Source organism: Plasmodium gonderi (genome assembly GCF_002157705.1).
Source record: "Plasmodium gonderi DNA, contig: Chr14, whole genome shotgun sequence".
NCBI lineage: Eukaryota > Apicomplexa > Aconoidasida > Haemosporida > Plasmodiidae > Plasmodium > Plasmodium gonderi.
Window position 1 is genome coordinate 154,164 of NW_021628939.1, and position 14,334 is coordinate 168,497.

The window sequence follows — 14,334 nt, forward strand, 5'->3', positions numbered from 1 at the left end:
ATATGAAGGTATACGATATCATACAATGTAAGTCTATATTTGGAAAAGATGTAAACATCTTATTCCTGTAACAGGAAATGTACATTTTCCATCCTACCTGTTATTATTCCTTTGTGGTACACTTTTTTTTTTTTTTTTTTTTCTAAGAGAAACAGAAGTTTTCACCGCATTCCAACGAACCCCTTTTTTCAATATTATACTAATTCTAAACGTGTATATCTATTTATATGTATGAATAGATATGCACTGCTTTCATTTCCTATTATAACAACAATTTAATGAAACTCGCTAGTTTTAAAGAATGTGTAATTTCTCAATATAATAATAGGAAAATATTAAGTAAATAATGTGTATAAAAATTTTGCGCTCAAGAAAAAATAAAATGAAATAAAAGAACTCTTAATAAAATTTGCACATATGCTCACATTTTCACACATTGCAGATTTCATATAAGTGTAAATATACATCAAGCATATACACATAAATGGTAATATTTTTAACGCGTACCTTTTCTGAATTTTCAAAATTTCAATGCTTCGCTAGTGCAAGTTGATAAAATTATGTAAAAAAAAAAAAAAAAAAAACAGGAACAAGATGAAGAAACTCACAATATATATCATCCGCTCCTTAAAACAATTAAAGAAATTATACATCTTTAAAGAAGTTTATTGATGACTAGTTACTACCATTTTACACGTCATCAGAAATTATGGGAATGTTTTGGGAAAAACAATAATAGTGGAATTCATTACATCATCTAGGAACTCATTGGCTCTATTTATAGCATGGGAAAACTGATCTTCTGCTAATATTGCTTTCTTAGCTACACCACATAACTCAACAAAAAATCTATTTTCATCTTTACCCTTCACGACTCTAATTCTTTTACCAATTCTAATTTCATCATCTATTTTTAAACAAATTTCTTGAATGGATTTTCGCTCCATAGCAATATTTTCCCTAACTTGATTGCAGTAGGCTTCTGTTAATCTTTCAGTTGCACAATAAAAAGCTAAACGATTAGATATTCTCAATACAATATTCTTTCTAGTATTACCATTATAAAATGTAAATCCATGTTTTCTTTCATAAGCGTTAACTAAATCTAATATTAATTCAAAATTACCTATGGCCCTTATTACCATTACTTTATCACGATCTAAGCTTGATAAATAACGCATATAATCATTCGTTGCCTGGAATTCTACGTCACACATATTTATAAGTTTTGATATAAAAGGACTATTAACAAATTTACTCAGCTTATCATTTTCCGGATAACTTCCCACAATTCTCACATTATATCCCTTCTTCCCCTCATGAGTAATACCCACAATTCTCAAATTGTATCCAAAATAACCAAAGTGCTGAGACCCTGTAGGTATGAAGTTATGTTCATTATCACTATTTTGCGCATTCCAATAAGGGTCCTCATTATAACCTCTACGACCTCGTTGTGCATTATATCCATGATAAAATTGCCCAGCATTCCACCTTGGCTCGTCATCATATTCATCACTATACTGTCGAGGCGTCTTCACGCGCCTAAAAAAATATCCATTATGTATCCATTGGTTATCCCCGGCATTTCCAGGATATTTTCTGTAAGGGTGATTTCTATTCATTATTTTATCAGTATGCACACAAGTATTTCATACAAGGGGAATATTCAGCTCTTACGTATATGTGTAAAATATCTTAACAATGAATAAAATTAAAAAAAATTTTTTTTTTATTTTCTACAAAAAGTAAAGTACTAAAATAAATAATAAAAAAAGAAAAAGATATACATAAAATGCTATCACTGTGCTTTGGGACCTATGTATGTGAAATGTACTACTAAATCCAGTGGTATGTTATAAAAAATAAACAAAAGTATGCAATTTTAACTTTCAAAAAGTTCTTATTCTTTATACTATTTAAAGGTTTTATTCATTAATAATGAAGAAAATGATATTATGTTAATAGATTTTTATATTTTAAAAGTTATTTTAGTATATATTTTCTATTATTGGTATTGTGTAAGGGTGTGAAAATGTTTTCAAAAATAAAATTAATAACACCTCTAATTTTTATTTATTATTTTATTATTTTAATTTTTTTTTTTTTTTTTATCTCTTAAAAAGTACATTCATAATTAATGTATCTAAAAGTACACTCTACAAAGATGTACGTGTTTTCACTAATCTCTGGTGAGACACACAAATGTAAAATGCATGCAAAAATTATTTTAATTTTTTTTTTTTTTTCTCTCTTAAAATGTACATTCATAATTAATGTATCTAAAAGTACACTCTACAAAGATGTACGTGTTTTCACTAATCTCTGGTGAGACACACAAATGTAAAAAGCATGCAAAAATTATTTTTATTATTTTTTTTTTTGAGTAGTTTTTGTTATCCTTAAAAAAAATGTGTACTTTTGCATACAACCGAACAGTATAGCTATATATACTCCACACCACTTTTTCAACTTGTAAAAAAAAATAAATATGTTATTTAATAATTGTTAAAACTGAAGAAAAAAAAAAAAAAAAAAAAAAGGATATATTTTTAATAAAAATGGATTCTCTAAGCATTTTAGCATTACCTCAGAATAGCGCTATAATTCCATACTAAATTAAAAATTAAGAAAAGTTCTACTTCTTCTGTTTTTCTTATTATATTTATTTTTATTTTTTTATTGAAGGAGAGCTAATTATTTACCATTGATACACATAAATATAGTTTATATTTTTTTGAGCTTTTCACGTACACCAAGAAATAATATAAATAAAAATATAGAGTGCTAAAAATGTAATAATCAGAAAAAAAAGAAAAAAAGAAGAGTCTTTAATTCAGATTTACCTATAAACCATTCATCTACGAGTGTATACTCATATAATGTACGTTTGTATTTTTATACTTTGCATTTTGTATATTTTTACATTTTTAAATTTCTTCATACACATATATTTATGTGTATCTCCCTAACATATAAGTCCACCACAGTTAATTCGTGTTCTAAGAGGAGTTTTTATCCTTATATAAATAACCGCTTTATTTCCCCTTGTACTACATTTTTGTGTACGCAAAAAAAAGGGGAAAAAAGAGAGAGAGAAAAAAAAAAAAAATACACCATCCATAACATTATTAAACTAATAACGAATCATTAATAACGAATGAACTTGTTAACACTTACACATCAAAGTGCCTTTTTAAATAGGTAATATAAAAACACTAGTGTTTCGTTTCTTACATTTACACAAGCAAAAACTTTTATAAAAACATTTTTCATTTACTAAAAATGAAGTTGACCTATTATCAAATAATGTAGAGACATATATTAAACTTCAGTAACAATTCTGTGACATTCGTAGAAATAGTTTAAATTGAATGAGTGAACGTTCATTATAGCTCTAATAAATATATGACAATTTTTTTAATTTCATCAAATTTTTATTTTTTGGAGAAAGCAAAATATTTGAAAACGTTTTATTATTAAATATAATTATTTGAAAGCAACAATAATATTCAGTACTTGTAAAAGCTATCCTTCTACTACATTAATGTCTATGTATCATTAATTAAAATTGGCATAAATTCAAAAATTTTGTCTCAATTAAATATTGTAAATTCAGCATTCATAAGAATAAATAGCTGTATTAGAATTACCTTATAATAAGCTATTCATTCTTATATATAATACCAAAAAAAAAAAAAAAAAAAAAAAAAAAAAAATTTATTTTTACTTTCTTTGAGATTAATTGAAAATTCTACAACAAAACTGGGTTTGCTTTGGGGTTATATATAGTACGTTTAATTTTTAAGGCCTTGAGTATAGCTTTAATCATACATAACTACACTCAGACATACATATACATAGCTTTATGTACATATATCTAAATATATATATGAATAGTTGAAGAAGGATTTATTATAAACTGTTCCAAATTAAAAGAAAAATTTAACAATTTTAATTATATATATTATTATAATGCATCAGTTTGTTTTCTGCATAATATAATAATTTAGTTCTTCCTTTTTTAAGCATTTTTCATACATAAAGATTATGCCTTTTATATGGAACAAAATATATATTATAAGTATTTTTTCAGAATGTGCATACTTATTTCAAAAAAAAAAAAAAAAATTAATTGAAATAGAATATGTACTACTTAAAAAATAAAAAATGACTCATTACAAATGATAAACATCAAATAAACTTCGCATGTTTAAAAGGGGAAAAAAAAAAAAAAAAACAAACAAATAAACAGGATAACAACAAAAATAGAATCCAATTAATATTAAAACTTATTATTAAATTACATAAACATAAAATATATATAAAAAAAAAAAAAAAAAAAAGGATTCATAGCAAGAATAATAATAAACAAGATTAGTTTATCTCGTTTTAATTAAATTTACCAAAGCATGTTGTAGCAAAAAAGCTTAGGTTAATTATTTAATTATCCTAATATTTTTTTGCAGAAAGAGGCGTATTTTGCTGCTATTCATATCACAGAAATATATATAAGGGAATACACATATGCTAAATATAGTAAGGGGGTGGGCGTGTGTATGCGAGATACAAGATCATATATATGCGTTTATATCTCTGTATATATATAGATAGATATAGACGTGATAGCATTACAAACACATACATGTACCATTACATATTACATATATAATGCATATGCTTATTTTATCGAGCATGCCACAGTTCCTAATTTACTACAATTATATGCAAAACGACAAGATGATCATCGATTCTTTTTCACGCCAAAAAAAATTTAGCTCATAAGACTTAAACGAACATATTTCTAAATAATGTTTTCATCCGTATATATGTCTTTAATTCGTTCAATAATTCTGTATGATAATGAATCAAGTAGTGCTTCATCGTATTTGTAAGCAGTTGTTTCTAATTTTTTCTTAATTTTGTTTTTTATTTTTTCAACACTGAGGATATTATCTATGCTCTCAGTCTTATTGGGATCCGTGACCCTTTTCATCATTAGTTTAGATACATTATTCTCAAGCTCGTATAATTTCATCATACGTTTAATTACTTCATAAGAAACTCCCTGTTCTATAATTTCATTATGGCGTTCCTTCGTCCTAAGAGCTTCATTACTTACAGTTCTATTCGATAAAGTAATACCTTCTGTGTACATTTGTTTTCTAATAATTTTTCCTGACATTGTATCATCCTTAACGACCTCATTTACATTAGATTTGTAAAATTCATCTGTAACCCATATTAATGTATCTAAAAATCCTCTAAATAAACAATCCATAAGTTTATCCATCTTAGAATATATAGATCTTCTCCTAAGATTAATTAATTCATCCCTCGTATGCAATACACCTTGTACTTCTCCATCTGCAAGAGTTCTTTCTAATGATTTCATTGTCTTACATGATTCCTGATAACCCTTATTCACTACGCTTGTACAAGATTTGAAAAAAGGATTATCAGCACACAAAAATATTATGGATAAAGTAGCAAAGAGAAATGTTCTCTTGTAATTATATTTCCTTGAATTTTTCATTTTTACGAAAAAAGTCATTAAAAAAAAAAAAAAAAAAAATTAAAACAATGCAAAGTTCTGTTTTTGATGAAAATTATTTCTAAATGATCTTAAAATAATGAACTCTTAAATGTGACACCTATTTTGCAATGTACATAAAAATAGGTCATAAACCTATGTTAGTATAGACTATTTGGGGGGTAATCTATAGAGACATACATATACATATATATTAGCAAACAAACCCTGTATACTGCGTAGTAAATATAACCCATAAAAATTAGCGAAAAAAAACTTTTATAAAAATAGTTATAACTATGAACAAATATATACTTATGTATACATGTACAAAAATATGGACTTGATGTTTAGCTTTATAAATTGACAGATTCAGCTTTCCTAAGGAGCGACGAAAAAAATTGTAATTTTTTTACATATAAATGTTGTAGAAATTATGTTGATTTAAAAAGAAATATAACAATTGAATGAAAGAATAATATGCAAATAGTAGTTTTATAATTTTTTCTTTCCAAAACAATTTATTTTTAAAGTACTCAATTTCTATGTTTTTTTTTTTTTTTTTTTTTTTTTTTTTTTTTAAATAACAAAATTTTGAACAACCAATAAGTTATATATGTATGCATTGTGCACAAGTGGCATGCAAATTATTATGAATCATAAATTTTATGTATATTTGTATATATATTATGGTATATATGAAATGCGCGCTATAATCTTTATTTAAATAATAACATTTAGAACAACATTCCTTGGTAGTCTTATATATTTTCTTTTTATTATTATTAAAATAAATAAATATGCAAAAGGATATAAATGTATGACAATATGTTGTTATAAAACATCTCAATGTCGTATTAGTAACCTATCTATATCTACGCATCTATATCTGTACATCAATATATATATAAATATGTTTGTATACAAAATATATAATGGACCCCCCCACCCACCCCCCTCTCCATTTTTTATGGTGCGCCACCAAACTTTACAATTAGAAAAATTTTTATTTAGATATACAGTTATCCATTTCATATATATACATGTATATGTACAATTCTTGTAAAATATTTTTAGTACCTTCAAATGCACTGTTCTAAACTAGTTTTAAATCCCAATTCTTGCAGAATATGTGGAATAATCATGAACAAGCATATGACACATATATATAAGTTAAATAAATGCTAGATTTATCTTAAGGGTGTTACAACAACAGTAAATTATTCAAAAACATGCATATCGAGCAGCTCCGTCAAACCATGTCCCATTTAATCGAACAAATTTTTGGTTGCATCTAAAAAAATCGTACAATGCTAGAAAGTACTATGTATATATATGTACAGAATGTTACATTCATCACTTATGTACATTGTTACATACATTATATATGCGTTGAATATAAAATACAAATAGCCTATTTTGTTAATACAAATAGTTTATTCACAAAATTTAAAACATATTGTTTTGTCCTTTGCAATAGAGAATTATGCGCAAAATAGCGATAGCAGTATTAGCTACATTTTAATAGTACCTTTTTTGCAGTATCTATTTTACTATCATTTTTTTTCCAGAACACATATGGAAAAATCTTCACTGAATTAAATTTTATGTTATATATTAATTTGTTAGGAACCTCAAATAGGTCCAAAAGTAAATATGGATAATATAGAGTCTAATTCCATTGAAATTCAAAATATTACAATATATAAAATTGTCGTACACATGACTTTTCAAAGATTAATGCATATTTTGGTAGACAAAAACACACTACATTTTATGTTACAAAAAAATGTGATAATTATGCGTTAAAACATTTTAAATCGCCTAAAAACAAAGCATCTTATAGCAGCTGTATAATGAAAACATATAATATCGTAATAAGCGAATATGCAATACACAATTATACCCCTATTTAAATAAACGTTAATATGTGAACATATATGTAAGAATATATCTTCTGAAAAACACTTATAGCAATATATCTACCGCAATTCCGATTCACCTTATTCGAACTTCATGTTACAGTACTCACTTATCTTTTTACAAAACTTACCCAATAATTCCATTATTTTTTACTCTATAATATAAGCATAAAAAAAAATTTTTTTTTATTTAAATAAAACTTGTTTTTCGGAATTTTTTTTTTTTTTCTCAGTTTTTGAAGTATAAAAAAGAAAAAAAAAATTATGTTTTCATTTGACAGAAAAAAAAATTTTCATCCTATATATTAATATATATATTGGGGTAAAATTAATTTGAGCAGAACTATAACATATATATTGATATGTATTTGCATACACAACTCAAATTAACATAAAGGACAAATTTAGGTTATTGTATAAATAATTAAATTTTTAAAATCATACACACAAAAAAAAAAAAAAAAGTCATTGAACGCAATTATATATAACAACAATGTAATTCCCAGCGATGGAGAATGTAAAACATATCTTAAGTAATTATATTTTAAAAGACATTTACATTTTTTCTTATGTATTGTATATATACTTCAGTTCCATTGTAACAGAACCTTTAAGCATAACAAAATTTTTGCCCAGAGTGTGTTATAATGGAATATGCCAATTTGGAATATATATAGCAAGAGTATCTCTCCAATTTACACGACAAAAATCCCTATCTTTATGCATATGCAAACACATGCATATATATAAAGGAGATATAGATCACAGGTTCAAAGGAACTGAATAAATTTTATTCATACATCCAGGTTCTTCCTCATCTTCATTCTCCTGTTCACTCAGAAATGCCAACTTAGCAGATATACCTTGTCTTCAATGTGTACATGACACATGCTCTCTTGTGAGAGCAATAAGATTCATACTATGATAAGTGGTTTTATTCCTCATTTTTATTTATTATTTTTATACATTATTTTTATTTTTACTTTATTTTTCATTGTCTATTCATTCGAAAATTTCAGTGCTTTGTGTTGTGCAGCATATACATGCTAAACATAAACGTAGGTATATTAAATCCATACACAAAAAAAAAAAGAAAAAAATGGTCTAGATATTGCATCGGGCTACATATATCAAATATTCTTGCTTTCGCGTTGTTGAAAAGACGGGATATTACAACCATCGTGTATGTACATGTATAAATACATATGCGTATATTTGTAAATATAATGTCCCATTAATCGTTATGATGTTTGTTCAAAAAATCTCTCATATTTAAAACTGCCATGTCTTCTTGATTCCTTGAAAGATGGACATTTCTTTTATCTCCCAAAGACTGCAGAACTTTTCTTATATAATCTGGGTCGTTCATGTAATACTCTTGTTGTGTGAGTGATAAATTATTAAAATGATATTTCAATGCTATTCTTGCGTTATCCAAAAAAATATTAAATTTTTTTAAAGGGACATCATTTTCATTTGTGTTTTCAACTAATGGCCCTTTTATATCTACTTTATTTATTCCTTTTGGTTCCACATATTCTCTGCTTGTGCTTGGTACTTGTCCATCTCTCGGATTTTCAAAATTGAATTTTCTGTTCTTGAATTGTGTATATTTTTTAAAAGAATTTTCTTCTTTTTGATTTATGTAAAACCCAATACCCAATGCAACGGCAGCAAAGACAAATATGCTTGAAGATATTAAGGAGTAGTAAATTTTTTTCTTTTTTTTTCTCTCTGCTAGAGTCTCATCGATATTTTTTAGTGGTTCTAAATCATTTTCAATTGAATATAAGTTCTCACTAGCGTACACAATTAATAATATTTCAATCACGTATAACAAAAAAAAAAAGGGAAATATTTTTGAAATTTTCATTTTTATTGTAAATTTACATGGAACTTTTTATTTTTGTTCCAAAAAAAAGGAAAAAATATTAAATTCAGATATAAATTAATAAAAGCACATATATTATGTACATATGTGCGTTCGTCTTCCTATATATTTATACAATGTTGTAGCAAAGTAATATGTTTCCCAACATATATGTACACAAAAAAAAAATTAAGTGACAAAAAATTTTACATATATATATTGGAACAAAAAAAAAAAAATAAAATAAAATAAAATAAAATAAAAAACACTGATAATTATTCTCACATTTCTTTTATGATAAATAATAATTTGTAAATATTTTATTCTTACGCATAACTGTTAACATGTTCTTTCTGAATCCTTTGTAATGGCTCTATATATGATGCTTGAGAATTAATCTATCATTTTATTAATTTTGCCCTTGTTAAAAGCGTAATTTTTGCTTTATTAAATCTTACAATAATTTGTACGTTCATCCACTAATTTTGAGGATAAGAAAAGCCACATAATGACATTATAACAACACACATTATATTTACCAATTTTATAACATCCTCACTCATTTTAAGAAAATGAAAAGTCACATAACGACATCATAGCATTCAATATTGTGCATTTGTCAATCTCACAACACCTTCGATTCACAGCACATGCATAAGGAGAATAATGTAAAAAAGCGCATGTAATACATGCAAACAAAAGTAAAACCATATAAAACTCTTTAAACTAGCAATTTTATATTCAAAATAAATTACTTTCTCCATTCATTTTGTGGTTTACGAATAATGGAAGAGGAGGAATAAGCATGTGTAAGCACTGATATGCAATTTTAATCTTCAAAAATGCAAAACTACATCATATTTTTATTTTTTTTGTGTCATTGATACTTGTTGCATCAAACATTTAAATGAATCGATAATGTAAAAAACGAACGAAATTTTCACTTAAAGCTATTACAAAGAGATGGAAAAACGTTATGCATGCATATATGCAAATAAATATACACATGCATACATACCCTTTATATATATAATAAAAAAAAAAAAAAAAAAAAGCTCTACAAAAGAACAAATTTCAGTATGTTAAATATATTTTTTTAAAATATACTTTATATTTTAAAAAATTTTTAAATATTAAATTTAAAAAATTGAGCCATCAAAAAATGTGCATAAGCATTTATTGAAAGGGAGGGGGAAATTATATGACTTATTATTGCAGGAATTGAATTCTTTGTTCATTTGTTCAACTTTCACTACATGTATTACTATATTTGGTTCATTCTTTCTTATGATTCTGTTTTTCTTAAAGAATGTATCTTTTCATTTAATCGGGTTTATTTAAGCGGCTATGTTAGCACCACCACTACCCCAGTAGAAACTATACGTGTCAAAGTACTTAAAAAAGGATAGACAAAGGAACTAATAAACACAGTTTAACACACCCTGTATTTTAATCATGCACTAATTTTTATATTAAAAGAAATTATTCATAATTTGAAGAGGTTATGGTTGTCTAGCATGCTTACCTTTCATTGAAAATTGTACAGGTAAATTTTACTGATAGTTTTTTTTTTTTTTTTTTTTTTTTTTTTTTTTTATTCTTATAATATGGTATATAGTGCAATTATGCCAAAGAAAGGTAAATACATAAACGCACATCAAATTACAAAAAGGCAATTCTTGTATAAAGAAACAAATTAATTAGGAACCCCATATACTACTTTCTTATCTAATACATGTGTAAATATATATATACATAAGCATAATGAAACAAAAAAAAAAAAAAAAATTTGCTTAATTCATGGATGTTACATGGCCATGGGTTGATTATTGATCCCAAGCTTTGCAAATTTTAAAGTAGATGTTAAATAAGGCACAATGTAAAGTTTATAAATAGTTACGCACATTCGCCTTAACACTATAGTTTTGGAAATTTCATATTCTTACACTTAAATGCGCAATGATAGGACAGAATTCAGAATTAATCAAATTTTATTTTTATAAATTTATTCACATATTTGCATATTATACGAATATCAAGCACGCTTTGGGGCCCCTCCCAATATTTGTGCATATATTATATTGAAGTGTTCATATTGCTAAATGCTCTTTCAATTTTAAGCATATTATTGGTATTTTTTGCAATTTATCATCTCCTTTTTTTGCGCTTTCTTTGCGTTACAACTTTTCATACATGATAATTTATTTTTTTCTGGAAGGATCATTTTTTAATTGCAAGTTTTTTCTCCTACATTATGCTTTTTTTTGAATTGGTCTTTGTGGCACCCTTCGTAAAACAAGTAATATATAGCACAGAAAAGGGAATAAATTTGTTCAACCCTTCTGATTGAAATTAACCTTTGCAATATATTCCAAATATATATACGACAATATTTCACTAAATGAAATGCTATATAAATGATAAAGAAAGAACAAAAGTTCATTAAATTACGAGGTTACAACGTATTTGTTTTAAGGAACTCAATTTTAAAACAGTTTTATTATTTTATTTTTTTTTAAGTCATTAAAAGAGAAGACCCAAAAGTGTATACACATCTTCCGTTCACAGTGTTATGCTTAGTGTTCTCTTACAGGTTATATATATATACAATGTGTGTCTAAATTTTTAACCTCCCATGTTTTCCCGAGTGCACCCCCTACCTATTTCGTGAAGCAAAAACAGTTTTGCTTACATTGCAATTTGGAGATCCTTTCAAACGTTTAAATTGTAACATATAAGTTATATATGTAATAAAACCTACAAAAAAGGACTTATATCTACATTTAATTTTTACAAAATTTTCCTATATTTTCCTTCTTAATATACATTTTTATATATTTATTTTTATTTTCATACTGCTGAAAGAAAAATAAAAAAACTTCCGCCTGCGCATCATTTTAAATACTTTGTTAGAAAAATTTGCAAGGTCTTATTTCATCACAAATAGTTTAATTCACAGTTACATACGTTATATTCATAAATATGAACATTTATAAAAAAATATTAATACCATTATGTTTATAACTTAATAAAACATGTAAATTTTTACCATAAAAATTATTTTAGTTGATGTTAATAAAAATTACGCATCTTTTAAAAAACTTTAGTATTAAATATACATAAAAAGAGGTCAAATGTAAATATATTTAAAAAAATGTGTCAAAATAATCTAAGTTAAAATCATTTTGGCAGGCCACACAAATATAATTTCATAACCTTCCTACATACTGCACACAAAAAAATATGTGAAATTCTGAATACAAATATAGGATTAACAACATGTAAAGTAATAAATGTATCAATTAACAGTTAAAAACGTACCAAAAAAAAAAAAAAAAAAGGGAGACCAAGTATGAGAAATGATGAAAAAATTAAATCACTTAATTAGTTAATTAAATATATCTAATCTATCATATCAGCCGATATAATAATATTTAAATGGGAGGTAATTTTTTACTTTTGGCTTTATGTGCACGTCTACTTTGTTCTTTTATAACCTTATTCATCATTCGAAAACTTAAAAGGCTAAGCTGATGTAAAATACGCAGACCAAGATTAACTCCTAAATGATAACAATTATCTCGAAGTCTTGTTTTGGATTTTTTTATTTTTTTAAATTTATTCTTCGTAATTTTAATCATACGCAAGAGCGATTCATTCAAATTGTTGTTGTCAACATATTCTTGTGGAAGAATTATCTTAAAGCCTCCATTATTTAAAAATAAGTCATCTGAAAAAGGAAAAAAAAAAAAAAAATTAAAACAAAAAAAAACAAAAATGTCGATGAATAAAGCTATCTTTTCTCCTTCGTCTACTTTTGTAACACAAAACACAATTTTAACAAAAAACTTGAAGAAAAGGTTAATCGCCTATGTTTGCCAAACAAAAGATAAGCGGTTATCGTCAAAGTAAATACAGTAGACTAAACCAACACTTTTTCTTTTTCTTTTTTTTTTTTAACAAGAAATGTTCATTTTATATATTTTTAAATTACAACTAATTACCATAAACTGGAAGTGCAATGCTCTTCTCTTTCTTTCCCCTTAAGGCATTTAACTCTTGGACATAAAGAAGGAATATAAACATTACACATATTAACGCATTCAAGCGACTCATGGTATTGAAAATATGTGTCTACAAATACCTAAAGCACCATTCCAAGAAGCTTCATAATGCTCAAATTTTTACAAAAAATATATATTGATATATACACACATAAAAATATATATCGTGGTAAGTATTAACTTTTCGAGATGATTACTGCCATTTGTTTGTATTAAAAAAGTATATACAATTAATAATAATATAGGGACGGAAAAAAAAAAAAAAGAAAAAGAAAAATGTAATAAATTACAACTCAAAGGAATAATTTCAAAAAACTACTAAATCCATCACTATAAAAGCTACAAAATTGGTAAAATCTATCATTTCACCTAGTTCTATGTGTAAGGAGCAGACATGCAATAGTAAAATATATTAACAAAATTACATATATATATTATGGTACTTATATATTCGTAACATTTTCTTTAATTTTCTTATGCAATTTTACCTCAAGATTTGATGTGTCACACATAAGAAAGACACAAGTACAATACACTTTTTTTTTTTTTTCTTTTTTATGTTTATTCGTTTTTTTCTAAAGCAACACTTCGCTTTAAAAAAAATAGAAAATTATATTTTTTTAAACATAAAAATATATCTGTTTATGCGTGTCATATACATGCAAATATAATCATTTTTGACTTTTTTCGGCTTTTAAACGTTCAACTCTTTTATCAAACTAGTACATCTAAATAAATTATGTACATATGTGCATATATTTTATATACTATTATAAATTAAGCACCTGTTACTTTTTAAATTATATACATATATTATATACATAATTTTTTTACCTTTTTAAGTAAAAAAAAAAAAAAAAAATAGAAAAAAGTTAAATGATGTAATAATAAAAAAGAAGAGCCAACAATTATCATGTTCATTTCTTAAGCTAAAATTGTACAAAG

At 25.3% G+C, this 14,334-nt stretch overlaps 4 protein-coding genes across 4 annotated transcripts; all 4 read right to left on the bottom strand.

Annotated features, from left to right (window-relative positions):
* Window positions 1–707: 707 nt before the first annotated feature.
* On the bottom strand, window positions 708–1,625 carry PGO_140220 (hypothetical protein; the record flags this gene model as incomplete). Its single annotated transcript, XM_028690016.1, has 1 exon — window positions 708–1,625. One exon carries the CDS (start codon window positions 1,623–1,625, stop codon window positions 708–710), a length of 918 nt encoding a protein of 305 aa, XP_028545817.1.
* A 3,179-nt stretch (window positions 1,626–4,804) lies between these two features.
* PGO_140230 (gap) lies at window positions 4,805–5,536 on the bottom strand (the record flags this gene model as incomplete). Its single annotated transcript, XM_028690017.1, has 1 exon — window positions 4,805–5,536. The coding sequence occupies one exon, from the start codon at window positions 5,534–5,536 to the stop codon at window positions 4,805–4,807; it is 732 nt and encodes a 243-aa protein (XP_028545818.1).
* A 3,153-nt stretch (window positions 5,537–8,689) lies between these two features.
* On the bottom strand, window positions 8,690–9,328 carry PGO_140240 (early transcribed membrane protein; the record flags this gene model as incomplete). Its single annotated transcript, XM_028690018.1, has 1 exon — window positions 8,690–9,328. The coding sequence occupies one exon, from the start codon at window positions 9,326–9,328 to the stop codon at window positions 8,690–8,692; it is 639 nt and encodes a 212-aa protein (XP_028545819.1).
* Window positions 9,329–12,759: 3,431 nt separating this feature from the next.
* PGO_140250 (hypothetical protein) lies at window positions 12,760–13,441 on the bottom strand (the record flags this gene model as incomplete). The annotated part of the gene is made up of 2 exons (XM_028690019.1): window positions 12,760–13,055; window positions 13,330–13,441. 2 exons carry the CDS (start codon window positions 13,439–13,441, stop codon window positions 12,760–12,762), a joined length of 408 nt encoding a protein of 135 aa, XP_028545820.1.
* Between the last annotated feature and the right edge of the window lie 893 nt (window positions 13,442–14,334).